Source organism: Ursus arctos, unplaced genomic scaffold, assembly GCF_023065955.2.
Source record: "Ursus arctos isolate Adak ecotype North America unplaced genomic scaffold, UrsArc2.0 scaffold_34, whole genome shotgun sequence".
Lineage (NCBI taxonomy): Eukaryota > Metazoa > Chordata > Mammalia > Carnivora > Ursidae > Ursus > Ursus arctos.
Genome location: NW_026623030.1, coordinates 30,228,727 through 30,244,957, shown reverse-complemented (window position 1 = coordinate 30,244,957; position 16,231 = coordinate 30,228,727). Strand labels below are relative to the sequence as shown.

Sequence of the window (16,231 nt, the reverse complement as noted above, 5' to 3'; positions counted from 1 at the left end):
TGCAGGCTGGGAGGCGCACAGCGAGGTACTCACAGTCAGCGGTGTATTCCACCTGGGAGGGCTGCGTGGTGCCGTCTGCTGTGGGGGGGGTGGGAGCGGGACTGTCGGCCTGGGCTTTACGGACCAGCACGGCAAGGGGGTGATCCGGGTCCACCACCTTCAAAGGCTGCAGACAGAGAGGACGCATGATCACACCATTTCCCGTACCCTAAGTCATGGAGAACTCTTTTGTGGCCAAGAAGGCTCAACTCAACCACAGCACACGGTGTATCAGAGCACGTGGACGTGCTTCAGGAAACCCTCGGCATGCGCACACAGAGGGCCTGAACGACCGTGGCTGTGCTCTACGTGGCTGCTCGTGAGTCCCAGAGGAAGTGAGTGAACAGATGGCTTCCATCGTCTAGTAACCACTCGGGAAAGAAAGGAGGGGTGGGCAGGACTCTACTGCCACCAGTAAAAGTGTGAGCAACCAAGCAGACGTGAAAACGCAGAACAGACCTTGATGACGATAAAATAAGATACCAAATAAATGGCTGCTTAATGATTTCCTAAAACTAGACTAGCAGAAGTTCTGTTACGGCATAAAAAATACAGAAGATCAGAACCTTCATCAGCTCCTCCAGGCGGTTACACTTCTTGGAAGCAAAGAGAGACGGGTGCAGGTAACTCCCATCTCCTTCATCATCGTCATCATCAGAGCTGACTCCCGACTCTGGAAAGCAAAAGTGTGTTTCAAGATTCTGGTGTGTGGGGAGAGACACGGCACAGATAACGGGTGTAAACACTTAGCAGCAGACATAGGCAGGGCTGCTGGTAACCGTGTGGCGGTTATCCACCCAGGAAGCACCTCTGGGAAACAGCCCCTGGGGCGCTGCCGCCCAAACGTGCTCAGCGGAAAGCGGGGGGCAGACAGGCATGCGCCGTCCGCCAGCATACCCATCCAGCGCCACTAGCCTGGAGCAACTGTGTTTTAATTTAGAAAAAAGGCAAAAATCCTGATGAAAGATAGAACAACGGCAACAGATACTTTAAAAAACTAACAAATGTGGAGAAAATGAGATCTGTAAGCAAGATTTGTACAAATGATTCTGAAGATCACGTTTCAGCTCAAGAGAAAAAAATTCAACAGCAGACATGTACAGACAGACTGCTGTCCCTGCATGTTATTCAAACAGTTAACTGGCCTTTGTGGTTAAGAATTCCCAATTTAGATATTTAATAAAAACAACAGCTTAAGGTGGAGATGAATAAATAGAGAGCAAAACTAACCATTCCATTTTTGTGCACACATAACTTAAGCTTAGGCCCTAAATCCGCGGGCACGTGTATGGCTGGAACCATCCCACGAAGCAGATTTACTCTTTTCTCCAGGAAATGTGAAACAGCCAAAATGAGAGGAAAAATTTCCTACCCAGATCATTATGTTCTGATAGCATCAATATTTAATTATATGTCACTATCTGTGGAAATATTAATTGGGAATCTAGTGTACTTTCAAGACTTACTCAAGAAGAGCTTCGCCCCGCCCTCGGGGTGCACCAGCAGGTTTAATTAGCACACCTTAGTGGTGGGGCTGCAGGAACATTCTGGAAGTCCTGCAGTGCAGGCTTATCCCCTCCCAGAGGCCACCCAGCACAGGGCCCCGCATCCACACAGGACACAGTCTCACATACTCTTTTTCTCTTCGTTTCTGTTTTCCGCCAACACCGTATAGCGTCCTTCTTTCATGGCTTTCTGGATGAATTTGTAGTAGGGGTTGAGGTAGTGATCAAAGCGTAGAAAGTCGAACTGAGAATTCCGGGCCTGCTTGGCTTTCAGCATTATTTCAAACTGTGCTCCCTGTTTGCACACGAAATTGGCTGTGCGCTCAATGATTGCATGCATTTTGGCTGTTGGTGGCTATGAAAAAACATACATATTCACGTGATCAATTTTTCCTCTTTTTCACTGGCTACATGACTTAAAACACAGGAAAAAAACCTGGTTTTACTGTCAATTATATGAAATAAGAGACGGGGTGCCTGGATAGCCTGGTTAAGCGGCCGACTCTTGATTTTGGCTCAGGTTATGCTCTCAGGGTCATGAGATCGAGCCCCATATTGGGCTCTGCGCTGAGAGCAGTCTGCTTCTCCCTCTCCCTCTGCCCCTCCCCCGACTTGCACTCTCTCTCTCTCTCTCTCTCTCTCTCAAATAAATAAAATCTTTAACAAAAAAAGAGAGAGACATTTCAATCGGAAGAGCCCAGTTTGAACAGCCCCTGGTTCCACAACACTTTGGACTATTTCTGGATTCTGTAGTATTTCATGGGGAGAAAACTCACAGACTGAGGTGCCCACTCCAGCTTTGAGCAGAACTGACTTGAGACGATCTTTTTTACACCAAGTCACTGTACCTCCACATTAACCAGGTTCTGTGATGGAACTGGAGGTCGTGAACCCTCAGAAGCTGTATGCAAATTATATACATACGCATATTTCTAGGGAGGGGCGCACGTTCACCAAGTTTCTCAAGGGCCTACACGTCACTCCTCTTTCCTTCTTAGCTGGGACTAGACGTCATAGCTCGGAAAGCGCCATGCTCTCACTGCTCCTGCACCTAACTCGCCTCCACAGCAAGTGGGTGAGGTCTGGCCAGAATGGGGAGGGCCTCCCCACAGCAACAGGCTGCACATCTTGCTGCCTCCCAGTGAGGTTACTACCAGGAACCAGACCCTGCCAACCGGGTTCCTGCCCGTGCTAACTTACTTCCTCCACATGACACGCTGGGCACTTCCCACCCACAAATGGAGCTTGTCAGACCAGACACTGAAAGCCATACTCCAAAAATACTTTTAATAATAACGAAGAGATTAACACTTAGAAATTACATGCAAATAAAGTGGGAAATTATTCATTAAAAATGGGCAGTTAAGTATTCAAGATGCTTTCTGTAATTCCAGAACCACATCCTTCATAAAATATAAATGCCTTAATTCTCAAACTTAATTCCTGAACTAATAAAGTCCTTCACACTTAAACAGGATAAGTACCTACAATTAAAGTTATTTACTGATCCCAAAATAAACTAGATTCCATGTCAAAGGCCCACTGCGCCTGGAGCATGGATCCTGAGGCAGATTTTCAATGGCTTGGACTAACAGCAAGATTAATCTCTGAAACTGTGTTCCACACACACCTCCATCATTAACAGTGAATTCAGAATAGTGACCTTGAGAGGAAACGACAGTCGGCTCCACAGGGAGGCCTTCTCTGCTGACCAAACTGACCTGCTGGTTTAACGTCTCCTAAAAGGAGACCTATTTATGATAGAATGTCATGGTAAAAAGACAGTGGCCACAAAGCACTGGTGACTACAGAGGAACAGAGCACACGGTGAGCACACTTCCGGGCCTGCTCCCAGAGCAAGGGGCTAACACACCAGCACCTGGTGTGGGAACAGTCTCTGCTCTCTCTAGAGCCCTACGTTTACAGAGGTGTTTTCTATTTAACACCACGAGTACCCCCACTGTAAAATGGGTTTTCAAGGACATATACACATATACGATGTGTTACAAAGACTGATGATAAAGGGAGAAATGCTTGCCTTACCCGGGAAACCTCTGGTTTAAGTAAGTGACTTAGTGCACCGAAGCAGGCTCCTGCGTCCTCACTCCTCGCAAACTACACTGACACGGCTCTAAACACTGCGGGGTAGACACCGGGAGTGGGAGAGCAGTGTACGAGGTGAGAAAGCCCACACCAGTGTCAGGTCTCCTAAGAGCTCTGGAAAATGCTGGAGCTCAGAGCCCTGAAGCAGGGGGACCAGGACGGGGTGGTATGGGGATGGAAGGGGGGTGAAAAGTGAGGAGCCCCCGGAGCAGCTGGGCTGGCCCTCTCCTCCACTATGATCGGGGGAGGAAAATTAAATGCCCACTTCACTCACAGCCCAAAATAAATATTACATCAAGTCACAGTTCAATTGTAAAAAAAAAAAAAAAAAAAAAAAGACAAAAACAAAAACAAACTATAAATGCAAAAGTAGGAAACAGGAAATATTTTTTAAATCTTAGGCATGGGAAGGGACTTCCAAAACAAAATTCGAAATCCTGGTGCTACAATGGGATCTAGTGACATGTGTGACTCGATAGACACATCTACATCCTGTGAGGAAAGAGCTGTTGGAAGACAAGGTGCCTGCAAAACGTGCTCAGCGCACGGGGTGGGGGCAGGCTCATCACACGTGAACAGTCTTCACGAATCCCATGGCAAGAACTCCACAGGATGCTTCCCACCCCCATCCCGTGGCGACAGAACCCCTGAATTACGATGACAATAACACTCTAAGCTGAACACCAATCAGCTGGGCCTAAGTCCATGGCTCAGAGCTCTGGAGCTGGGCCCAGGCTGGAGCTGCAGGCCTGACCCGCGCGTGCCTCCCTTGGGGCAGCTGCTCTGACCTCTCTAGACCTCAGCGTCTCTCCCCTGCACACGGGCTGACAAGCGCATCTACTCCCCAGGCACCGGTGCTGCAAGGACTGGGAACAGGAGCAAAACACGGTGCACGGTACCTGGTACACAGCACGTGGTCAGCAAACGTCACCCCCGCGGTGTTCTTAATCCAAGAGACAGAAATGTTGCTCACGACAGCCATTACACACGAATCCCTCCCTGCTTTTCCTCTGGTTCATAAAGTGTGTTCAAATGAGCATGTTTCCCTTAGAAGTAACTTCTAATGGGGTCTGTGGGGCAACAGCACTTCCAGAACCCGTGGCTGACCGGAGTGACTCTCCCTCCACCTTCCCAGCGGTGCTCCCGGTGTGTGCCAGCTGTGGGGGCACCAACACAACCCAACACAAGCAGGCACAGAGCAGAGTACAGCCAGAATCGGGACCGGGTGTGTGCAGAGCTCAGGAGGTGACCAAGACAGGCTTCCAGGTCCCCAGGAAGGGGACAGATGGCTGAAAACACAACGTTGGGACAAATGACGCCAGGCTACATATCCAGGGAGAAACCCAAGAAAACACACACAGAACCACTATGAAATCTAAAACAAAGCCGTGAGGTCACTTTAGGGGCCTGGTGGAATGTGGAGCGGGAGGGCTGCCGGGGTTTTGTGGAGGACAGCACCAGCTGCGGCCTGTCTCAAGTACCTGCCAACATCCGCCTTCCCGAGTGCTACGATTTCTAACTACTCCTACTGTTCACACAAACCCCACAGATCCTGTAGTCATTAGGCTCTAATCCAAAAGCCTGGTTTAAGCATCAAGAACCCCCTAGAATGCCTGCTTTCTTTCCCGTGTGAAGGCAGCCCCCGTGCATGGAGGCAGCAACCCGCCCCTACCTACAGGCCGACAAGCTCAGCATTTCATCACCGACACGAAGTCCCCTACAAGTGCCCCATGCTCCACCCACCCCCCCGCCCCGACATCGCAGTGTGAGTCGCAGACCATGAACTGCTGCCCCCAAGCCCTGATGCCAGCATAGAGGGAAAAAACCCTGTCCAGCAGCACCCCGACAGGCACGCAGACATGGTTTCCACAGAATCAAACAATTTCCTACTCAAGAGGCCGGTCTGTAATAATATCACCAGAAACTCTTCAACATCAAGAAAGCAAATTACTATTCTGCTCTCCAATGGCTAGCGACTATTTTTAGTTCCAGCAGACCATTAAACAGCTTAGTGATGCTTACTCTGGCTGAGAATAACACAGCCATTAAATATTTTAATAGGAAATAAACAATGCAATAAAAATCTATTATACTTACATGTTTATGTTTGCATAAAAGTTTAAAAATAATCTTTCACATAAAAATAAATATAATTCCATATAGTCAACCTTAAATAAAAGCTTTTAGCATTAAGTATAGGTAAGGGAGCAACCCGTTTTTAATGGGTCTCTCACGTGGAATAAAGAGCACATTCCAGAACAAGTAGGAATATAACCCAGAACAATGCACAGAAAGTATATCAACACAAATCTTGGAATATCAAACGTTCAAATGACACTTTCAGCTTTAACTGAATGCTGGAGATGGAGAAGCAAATATACGTAGTAATTTCACTCAGCAAAATCCAGACATTTTTACTCTTACTTGCACGAAGACTGAGAAAGCGAAGGAAGGAGAGGCTGTGAGTGCGTAAATGCAGGAAAGGAAGAGTGGAGGCTCTGCCGCCTGCCTTCGACACATGAAAATGGGGGGAACCATCATCAGAGGCTCCTTCCACGAACAGTTCCCGGCCCCCGTGCACCCAGAGGCTCAGAACCCGGGGCACGAGAACCTAGGACACCTGCGTCCATGGTGCTAGAAATGCAGTCAGGAAAACCCACACCAAGCACCAACATTCCCCCCACCCCCGCCCCCCGAGCGTGCACGTGCAACACTCTGCCTGCCACCCGCACGGCACGCTCTTCTCCTCCTGTGGCCGGGCACAGCAGCTAGGGTACGGGGCTGTCAGCATTACAGGACACAGGAGATACAAAGCAGCCAGGGCTGCTGCGGGAGACCCCAAGGTCGCCCCCTCTAACTCAGCATGAACCCAACAGGCTGCAGCTGGAATAGCAGCATGAGGGGAGTGTGAACCACTGCTCTGCCAGGCTCTAGTCGCAGAGCACTCAGGCCAAGGTGAGTCCCCCCCTCGGGGGGGGGGGGGCTTGAGTGTCAAGGGGCCTGGAGATGCCACCAGGCCATCATCACAAGGGACAGGAAGACCAAGTGCAAAAGCAGAAAGGAAGGTAAAGGCATTTCCCTAAGTGCCTGGCAAAGCCAATTCCCAGCAAGCCACGCTGTGTGATCGAGATGGTTCTTATGCCTAAACGTGGCTGACAGTGTGGCCAGCAGCTTCCTCACCGCTTACTTGGCCTCAGTTTCTCCATCCTTGTAAACATGGGGGCTCAACCGATGACTTCCGAGAGCCAGTTCCTCGAGTCCCTGATGCTCTGGTCTAGCGATTCTGCTGGAATTCCTCCCTTTTGCTTTGGAGGAGAATAGGGGGGTGTGGCTTTGTCTCCATGAACTCACATCATTTGAAAGCATCACGAACTTACAGAGCCATCACGGCTACCACCAGGCTCGTGCACACCCGGTGCTCCTAACCCACAGTGATAACAACGGGCAGTCCCGTGAACAGGAAGCACACCTACCAGCTCCACGTCAGGCGGCACGTTCAGCCCCAAAGGGGCAATGAAAGGCTCCTCGTTTTCCTCTATGTTTTCAGCCTCATTTTTTTCTGTATAAAAAGAAAATATAAAAATTCAGAACAATGACCAGGAAAAAAGGTGGCCACCAACAGGACACAACAATGGAGGGACCGCTGCAAGTGGCGCTACCCTGGTTCTTCACCTTCCCAGCATCACCTCTAGAAACACCTTCCTGTCTCCTCCTCTGCCCCAGCACACACCAGTCAGGTTATGGTACCAACCCTGCAGACGAGGCTGCTGAGGCACCGACCTCTCCCGGAGACCTGGCAGTGGACGTCCCCCTACAACCACGCCCTGCTTACTGGGTACTCAGACTGTGGTCAGTTCTCCCTGCTCCCAGCTCTGTGATCTGTGTGTGTGTTTAACTGGCACTGAGACCCCTCCAAGCTGTTTCTACAGGATCCCCAAGGAGGCAGGCACAGCTCAATCCCCAAGTGGCGGGCGGATTTCACCATCAAGTTGTAAAGCCCTTAAGTGTAACTGCCAAGACTTCCCCACCCGTGCAAATGATCCCCTACCACAAATAATTAGACGCCTCTTTCCCATTTCCATCTATGAACAGCTCTGTCCGCTGTGTCAGACGGGGCACTGCACGTCAGAACCTCCTGAATCGGAAGGTACCTGCATACCTCAAAATCACTCAGGAGATCACCTACTTAAAGGCCAGAGTGAAATGTACAAAAACGTAATAGAAAACTTATCAAAGCTAACGTTATAAAGGATTTCAATACCTACTTAGGTTTTTCTGTCAAAAAAATAACATTAAGAAAACATTACATCATCTTCAAAACAAATGTTTCCACCACATATGGTTTCTTGATGAGATGAACAATTTTGAAGGTTTCCTATCAAACCTAATTCTTCCAGGAAGCCAAGAAGAATTGTAAGTAGGTTTCATCATACCTAAAAACCTGGGTATTCTAGTCTGATGAGATATAGGTAGGTTATAAATTCCTAAGTAAGAATTATTTAACACTGTCCCGCCTTATTCTCCCCTAAGAACCGGAGACTCACTCAAGCCTGACAGCTTCCTGCCGTCAGCAGCCCTGCTCCCCGGTAGCAGTGACCAAACGGCCCAGTGGAGCTGGACGACACTGGACACCCTGGTTTGCAATACATCAAGTAGCAACTTCAACTCTCATAGTCTCCTTGGGCGTGGGGCCAAAGGTGTGTGCATGGAAGTACGACCTTTACTCTACCTCCCTATCATGACGAAATGAGGGAAATTTTTCTCTTAAACACCCCTGCCGCTGCTCAGGAAGCAGAGGCGCCCCGATCAGGAGCTGTCTGGAGCACGGAGGCTACCCAGAGCTGCTCCGCCCTACACACGCCTTTGTTTACAGAAAAACGGCTGCAGTAGCACAGAACAAAACACAACCACTGCAACACTCAGATTCAAATAAGTTCAAATCCTTCTTTCATAAAAAAGATCTTTAATAATGATTAAAAAACACAAGAAAATTATGAGAATCTGCCACACAAAAGGAAGAGGGGGTGACGCACAGATGCAAAGGGGCCAACGCTGCCAGCTTAAAATGTCCCCAAATGCCAGGACGGTAGAGTAATTTTGAAAATCAAGGAATATTTAGACCCACTGATGGCCCTGGAAAACAAACAAACAAAAAAACCTATTTTTTTTTTTAATAATGCAACACTGAAGTAAAACTTCCCCGTCAGTGGTACTGGGCACCAAAGTGCATTCTGTTAAGCGCGTGTGTACGGGTGGCATTTTACCTACACTGGCATAAGCAAAGCACAAAAAGCCAAGATGTAAGTTCCCCATGGGCCCGACTTTCATTAAAAAAATTAATCAGCAGGGCACCTGGGGGCTCAGCCGGTTGAGCGCCCGGCTCTTCATTTCAGTTCACGTCAGACCTCAGGTCCTGGGACCTGGCCCCACATCAGGCCCCACATCAGGCTCCACGCTCAGCGATGAGTCTGCTTCAGATTCTCCCTCTCCCTAGACCCCTCCCCCTGCTCAGGCACGCACGCGCGCACTCTCTCTATAAATAAATAAACCTTCAAAAAAAATTAATCACCATATAAAGCAAAGTCCTGAGAATGTGATTATAGAAAAAAATTATAAGATACTAAAGAGAAAATTATGTTAAAGAAAAAGCATATTAAAACTTTGGAGGGGTGCCTGGGTGGCACAGCGGTTGAGCATCTGCCTTCGGCTCAGGGCGTGATCCCGGCGTTATGGGATCGAGCCCCACATCAGGCTCCTCCGCTAGGAGCCTGCTTCTTCCTCTCCCACTCCCCCTGCTTGTGTTCCCTCTCTCGCTGGCTGTCTCTCTCTCTGTCGAATAAATAAATAAAATCTTAAAACAAAACAAAACAAAACAAAAAAAACAAAACAACTTAGGAGAAAAACTAAGTCACATTGAAATTCTTAAAATTCAGTAATTATAAAGAAGTTTAATTACATGGAGACAATATCCGACATGTGTAACAGGGGTCGGGAACTTTCTGGACAGTGCCAGACAGAAAGCATTTCCCGCCACACATTTCTGGCCACACGTGGCCTGTGGGCCAACTACTCGACTTTGCTGTTGAGCCGCCAAGGCTGCACGGACGCCGTGTGCACAAGCCAGCATTGATGGTGCGCCCGCGAAACTTCACCTATAAAACCTGCCGGCTGGGCCAACAGCAGTGTGCCGATCCCTAACCGAGAATGTTAAGAAATTAGTATTATGGATTTTCCCAAAGATTGTCACTTGATCTTGCAAAAGACATTTGGCCTTTACAAATTTCCATTCTTCATGTACGAACTTATATAGTACTTATTCCTTCCTTCTGATCAAAAATACTATGTATTTAAAGCAGACATCATGTACACGGTTCGGGAACAAAACAACAGAATCTAAACTACCCAGAACCCTAACAGGGGTAAGTCACTGTGGGTCAAACACTGAGTGCTTACTTCTCGGACCTGCAAGAACATCTCCCTGCCTCCTAACTTCTGAAGGCGTGACATGCCTGAGCGAGGCTTTAACCGAACCCCGTTCCAACGACATCTGAAAAGTCTTTTCACAAGCTCCTGGGACACAGCTGCACAGCAGTGACTGCCGCCCACGACGCGAAGAGCAGGACGGGGAGCGGGGCAACAAGGAAGCACCTGCACAAGACTGCCCAACGTCCTGTAGAGGTGACACCCACGGTGAAGGGGGCAGGAGAACCCCACGCGGCCGCACCAGGCCGGGCAGACCACACTGGCACATCAGGCTGATGTAACTACTTCAGACTTGTTAGGAGCTTTGTAACTTAAGGAGAAACCAATTAAGTGCCAAATAACGGAGTGTTAGCTCTAAGATGAAATCCCCGTATAATGTGATTCTAAGTTTATTATTTTAAACATTCGAATGGTTTCTAAAGTTCTCCTTCCCTTCAAAATTTTTATTGACTTTTATTGACTCCCGGTGTGGAGCTAGAACTCACGACCCCGAGATCAAGAGTCACGCGCTCTATCGACTGAGCCAGCCGGGTCCCCACACAGTTCTCCTTCCCCTTAAACAGAATGTCCTCAACACAGCGATCTAGCCTTGAAGTTTCCGGGTCGTGTTACCATTACGGATCGTTGACGTCTGGTTATTATGCAAGGCCGTGATAATGGCGCTCTCAGGGCTTACCAAAGTGACTAAGGACGTTTGTCCCTGCACTACATGAGTCCAGATATTTTGGGGGCACTATTTTTTTTATATTCAAAGTTCCTAGAGTTAAACCAGAAGAGTATGAACTTAAAATCTTCCATTTTATGTAAATATTACTGTACGACACCGCACGGGTGCCGTGTTGGCGGGTCCCACCAAGTCTACCTGGGACGTCTGGTGCTCTTCTCTTTTGAGCAGGAAGTGCCTCCACAGGTGTCCTTCTACTGAGCCTTGTCATTATTTTACTTGTGGGGGGTGTGAAGAAGCAGGTTCACACAAGGTCGTTAACGCCTCTCCTCTCCATGCCCTGAGAACTCACCGTGTGTATCAATGCATGTGTCATCAGTTAAGAAACAAAGAATCCAGAGTGAATAATTTCCAGTTACCCGAGTCAAAGAGAAATAAGTGAAAGGCAACTAGTCCAATGTAGACAAGAGCCTGCATTGTTTTCACCTCCAGAAACACTTTGTTTTCTAGTTTCTAACCTTGTTCTACCCTGAGACGGAGTTCCGCTAATGCTGCCTGTGTCACACTGATGTTACACTTAGCGTCCACACTTGTACTCTGAAGGCTCCACCGTGAGGCGTGCAGTGTGTCACCGCGGGCAGACCACTCCCCTCACCTCTCTGTTTAGAAGGCTCCTCCTCCTCGGTCGGCTCAGACGGGTCATAGTAGTCACTACCGTACGTGAATCCCACTGCGTTATAGCTCCCATCCTCTGCCAGCGCTTCGCTCAGTCGCTTGTATTCTTCCTCTTGAACAAAAATGAGAATTTTATTAACAAAAGTGGAAATTTACTGAGAAAAATTTTACATATTTCTAAAGTTGTAGCTATCAGTAAAGCATACAACACACTTTTTTCAACCTCTTTTTGAGGCAAAAATGTTTTTACAAATTCACACCTCACATCTATTAATATGTACTTTTGCTAGTACATGTTTACCACAGATAGCAGAATACACGTCTTTGTGGAAAATTTCTTCCTGCTGAGAAATTTGGGGATTAAGAACTGTATTAAAGATTGTTAAGGCAAAGACAAGAACATCAATTTTAGTTTATACGATACTGTTAAAGAAGAACAGTTAAAGAGTTTGGTTTTTGTTTTTTCAAATCCCAGTCTGCCCTCAAAAGCTGGGAAAATTCTTTGTGGCTCTATATATAAACTATCCTGAGGTCCTCTCAGAACGCAAAGACTCCTGTTTTTCCAATCCACTGGGTACTGTCAAGATAATATCAGAAAGAGTGAGTATAAAAAAATGAATGGGAGTAAATTTTAAATACTTAAAAAATTTTAAAAAGTTTGTTGCTTAAGTAAGTTTTTCTTGAGCAGTACCTTGCCTCGCCTCCTCCTCAAGCAAGTCCGTATGCAAGGCTAAATACCTCTCTTCATCACACAGGGCATCTATTCGTGCCTCCTCTTCAGAGAGCTGGTAATCTCGGTTCCATGTGGAATACTCAGCATCGTACTCAGAAAGGTCATGCAGGTGACCGCGCCCATCATATCTGTAATATGAACATGCTGGTCAACGGAAAGAAGTTAACGTCTAGGTTGGTTTGTGTGTGATGTTTTATATATATATACTTACCGATTAAAACAAAGAAATAAAAATATTAAAACAAACATAAAAAATCTTCTCAGATTTATATTTAATTTGGCTAGTCATATCTCACCTACTTTTAAACTCAAGTTATCTTAACAAAGTCTAAATTCCTTTGTATAATATAAGGCTTATAATTAAAGGTAAACAATCCTTTAATAGCATAAATGGTGCCCACTTCACTGGCAGTGCTTACCGTTTATGGTTTGGTCAACCATTCAATGCCATTTGCAAAAAAATAAAAAATAAAAAAATTTTTTCTGAAAAGTCAAATATCATAGCTTACATTCACACAAACCGAATACATAAATACCTATCCGTAAGAACCCAACGGTCGAAATTTCCTCGCTTCTTTCTGCTAGTCCCGAACTCTCAGGAGAGATCTTCACCAAAGAAACTTGCGTCCATTGGAGGTAAAATCTTGGCTAGGCTCGCCCCCTAGCCACTTGGCTGAGGAAATAAGTGCTGGGTTATGTGATAGAGAGACACACATACACAGGAACAGTGACATATACGTGCAGTTTAAGGAGGTTCACTGGAAACAGAGCAAAACTATTAGCAGGTGCAGTACAAATATCTCCTAAACTTTATACCCCCAGGAAATAACACACGTTAAGACACATCCATGTCTACGTGCACGGACCAACAGGCACTTCAGCCAAATGAGGAATAAGAAGGGCACTTTTTGCTATGCTTTTAACATCAAGATTCGGTGAAGCTGCCGTCAATGTGCAATATTAAATAATAAACGAGTGAGTTAGAAACACTCAGATTTAGGGTTGCAAAACAAACGAGGGACGAACAAAAGTCTGCCTGATTTTTTAATGCTGACTTTTGTAATGAGGACCAAAAAGTACTTAAAAAAAAAAAAAAAGACATTTGCAAGAAAAAAGGCCAAAATTCCAGAGTAGCCAAGTTATTGCACTTTATTAAATTTCAAAATTATTTTACTTTGATGCAAACCTCCTTAACTTACAAATGTAGATCATTATTTGAAAATATTATACATGTACATGTGTGGCGTTTGCTCCCCATTAGTTTTGGAAGACCTCACTCCAATCACGTACAGAATGATATGGAAAACTGCATAAAGAGCTCAGACTTCATTGCTTACCAAACTTTAATAATAAATACCACAAGTAACACTTTGGAAAAGCAAGCTGCCTGACAGGCAACACCGATCGATAGAAGCTACGGTTTAAAGGCACAGCATGTTTGAGCAGAGCGTGGAGCGTCAGGTCCAGACCTGCTCCGGCAACCCTCCCTTCCAGAGTCACTGTTGTCTAGATCTAACTCCAAACGGCAACGTCAGGGATGGAAAAAGGCCTATTTGGTCATGAATGTGTCCATTCTGGCCAGCTCACAGGTCATCCCTACAGTCATGTCCCAGGGCTTTGCAGGATCCAGCTTTAATCAAACGACGGGCTTCCTTCACTCGGAGACACTATTCCACAGTTAAATGGCTGGTCATCCTTAGCTTTTCAGTCCGGGCCCCAGAAGCAGAGTTGCCAAACCGGCCAAAAACCAAACCAACAAACAAAAACCCCAAGGAGGAAAAGGAAAGGGGGACTGAAAATATGGGAGGGGGGGGGAGCAAACAACCTACACCATGTAATGCCATCCTTTTCAAACCAAACATCTTTAGAAATCCCCAGTCCCGGGACCCCTCTGCCCAAAGCGGCTCAACACCCTCCAGGGCGATTATCTAAAGCAGGTTTGATTTGAAAAGAAACACATCTGCATCCCAGTTCCACCCTTGGGTTTTAAGAGACTGTGAAACCAGCCCTAAGAACACTACCTCTAAGAGTAAAGCCAGTATCTGCCCGAAGTCAACTGGCTTCCAACTGACTGGCAACTTCACCCTGGGTCTGAATCAAGTCAGATCCGTCGGATTATCCCAGAATGGGGGAGGAGGGGACTGGCGGACTCAAATGTCATGCTGGGAAAATAAGGGCGCTCCACAAGGAGGGCGCCGAGGGCACACAAGGTTCAAGGCCAACTCTCGGGATCCAAAAGGTTTTCTAACCTCGCGGCCTCCGCCTGCGGCGTTTCGGGGTGCCCTCCCACCACACGGAGCTGTGGGAGCGCCTCGGGTAGGGAGGCAGCGCACGACCCCACAGGAACGCCGGTCGGGAGAGGCCAGGGCACGGGCAGCTTCCACCGCGCGGAGTGGCCAACTGGAACCAGCGACAGGGGTGAGGGGTCGCGAGGGGCTGCAGGAGCAGAGAAGATCCCTCCGGCGACACACGCGGCACGCAACTCCAGCCAGCGTCTTAGGGCAGGTTTCACCGTCCCCCTCCCTCCAAAACCAGGGGGATGTAAGGACAGAGGAGGGGGTTCCCCCAGACCCCCGCTGGCTCCACAAAACCTCCTTTTAGTCCTGGCCATCAAGTCAACATCAGACGAAATCAAGCGGGCGAGGGAAGGGGAGGACCGGCGGGTGGGGGGAGGAACCGACCTGTCGATGAGGATCTTGTGGTCCCCCATCCAGGGGATGAGGTGCTGTCCCTGTTCCTGGGCCAGGGCCCGCTCGTCATCTCGGAACAGCTTGCAGGCATAGCCGAAGACCAGCAGCTCCACTCGGTTCCCCCCACCGCCGGCACCGCCGGGTCCGGCCTCCTCCTTCGCGCCGCTTTTCCTCTCGGTTTTGGCACGGCCTCCGCTCGCGCCGTACATGACAGCGTCGCCGGCGTCCAGACTGGTCCTCTTCTGCGCCGCGCCGATGTCCCCAATGCCTTCGCCTGGCCTACCCCCTCAGTCAAAAGCGCCGCATCCCGGCCCCAAACTCGACACCGCCGCCATAGCGGGCAACAAAATGGAGGAAGCGCAACTTCCGGCGAGGGGCAGCCCTACTTCCGGCGAGCAGATTCGGCAGATTCGCTACTCCTTGGAGCCGTTCGAAGCGCCAGAGAGTATTCTGGCTCCAGCCTTTTGCATTCGGAGGCGTCGCCACGGTAGGAGCTGATGTGATCAAAGGACAGAGTGTGTGTAGTGTTCGTTTTCTCAGACGGTTGTCCAGAGCACTGGCGAAAGCGCCGCGCCGAATTGCGCGCTACCTGCATCGGGCCTGCCGGGCGCTGGGCGGAAGGAGGGCGGGGGCTGCGCAGTCCGAGTGCGCAGCTCGCTGAGGCGGCCCCTCCCTGCGCGCGTGCGAGGTCTCCCCGTCTTCGCTGGCGGGGGGACAGGACTGGGGGTCGGGAGCCGGGGAGATCGGGGGCTCGGGCCTGCGGAACCGGGGATTCTGGGGCTGGGGAGCTCTTGGGGCGGAGGGCTGAGAGCCCGAGGGGCCGGCCAGGGAGCTCTGAGGCTGGAGGTTGGGAAGCTCTGAGGCTGGGGGCTGGGGGGCCGGGGAGCTCTGAGCCTGGGGGCTGGGGGGCCGGGGAGCTCTGAGCCTGGGAGTTTGGAGGGCCAGGGGCGGGGAGCTTTGAAGTCGGGGGCCGGAGGGCTCTGAGGTTGGGGGTCGGGGGACTGGGGGGCTCTGAGGCTGGGGGCTGGAGGGCCAGGGGATTGGGGGCCAGGCTCTGCCTTGTCCAGGGCGGTCGCTTCAGGTTTCTGAGGCCCTGGTAACTTCTGGGTCCTGGGGATCACGACCCTCATCCCGCCTACCTCGGAAGGTTTCCGTAGCAGAAACCGAAGAGCTCAGTAAGCCGCGAAGCCCCTCGGGCTTCCGGGACCTGGGACTCGTGTGGGAGAAAAGTAGTCGAGGTCGGTGCATTGAACCCGGTTCTGGGAGACCAGTCACCTGGATGTGGGGCGACTGCTACTCAAGGAGGTTCGTCCTGGGCCTCGGTTTTCCCACCTGTGTT

The 16,231-nt window shown here is 49.1% G+C and overlaps 1 protein-coding gene across 1 annotated transcript in view; it reads right to left on the bottom strand.

Moving 5' to 3' along the window:
* Positions 1–15,236, bottom strand: part of SFSWAP (splicing factor SWAP) — a 69,235-nt gene extending 53,999 nt beyond the window's left edge. The window contains 7 exon segments of the mRNA XM_026514668.4: positions 34–166; positions 606–712; positions 1,674–1,899; positions 7,121–7,206; positions 11,450–11,581; positions 12,161–12,330; positions 14,884–15,236. Of these exon segments, the coding sequence (XP_026370453.2) occupies positions 34–166; positions 606–712; positions 1,674–1,899; positions 7,121–7,206; positions 11,450–11,581; positions 12,161–12,330; positions 14,884–15,101 (1,072 nt within the window). The 5' untranslated portion in view covers positions 15,102–15,236.
* Between the last annotated feature and the right edge of the window lie 995 nt (positions 15,237–16,231).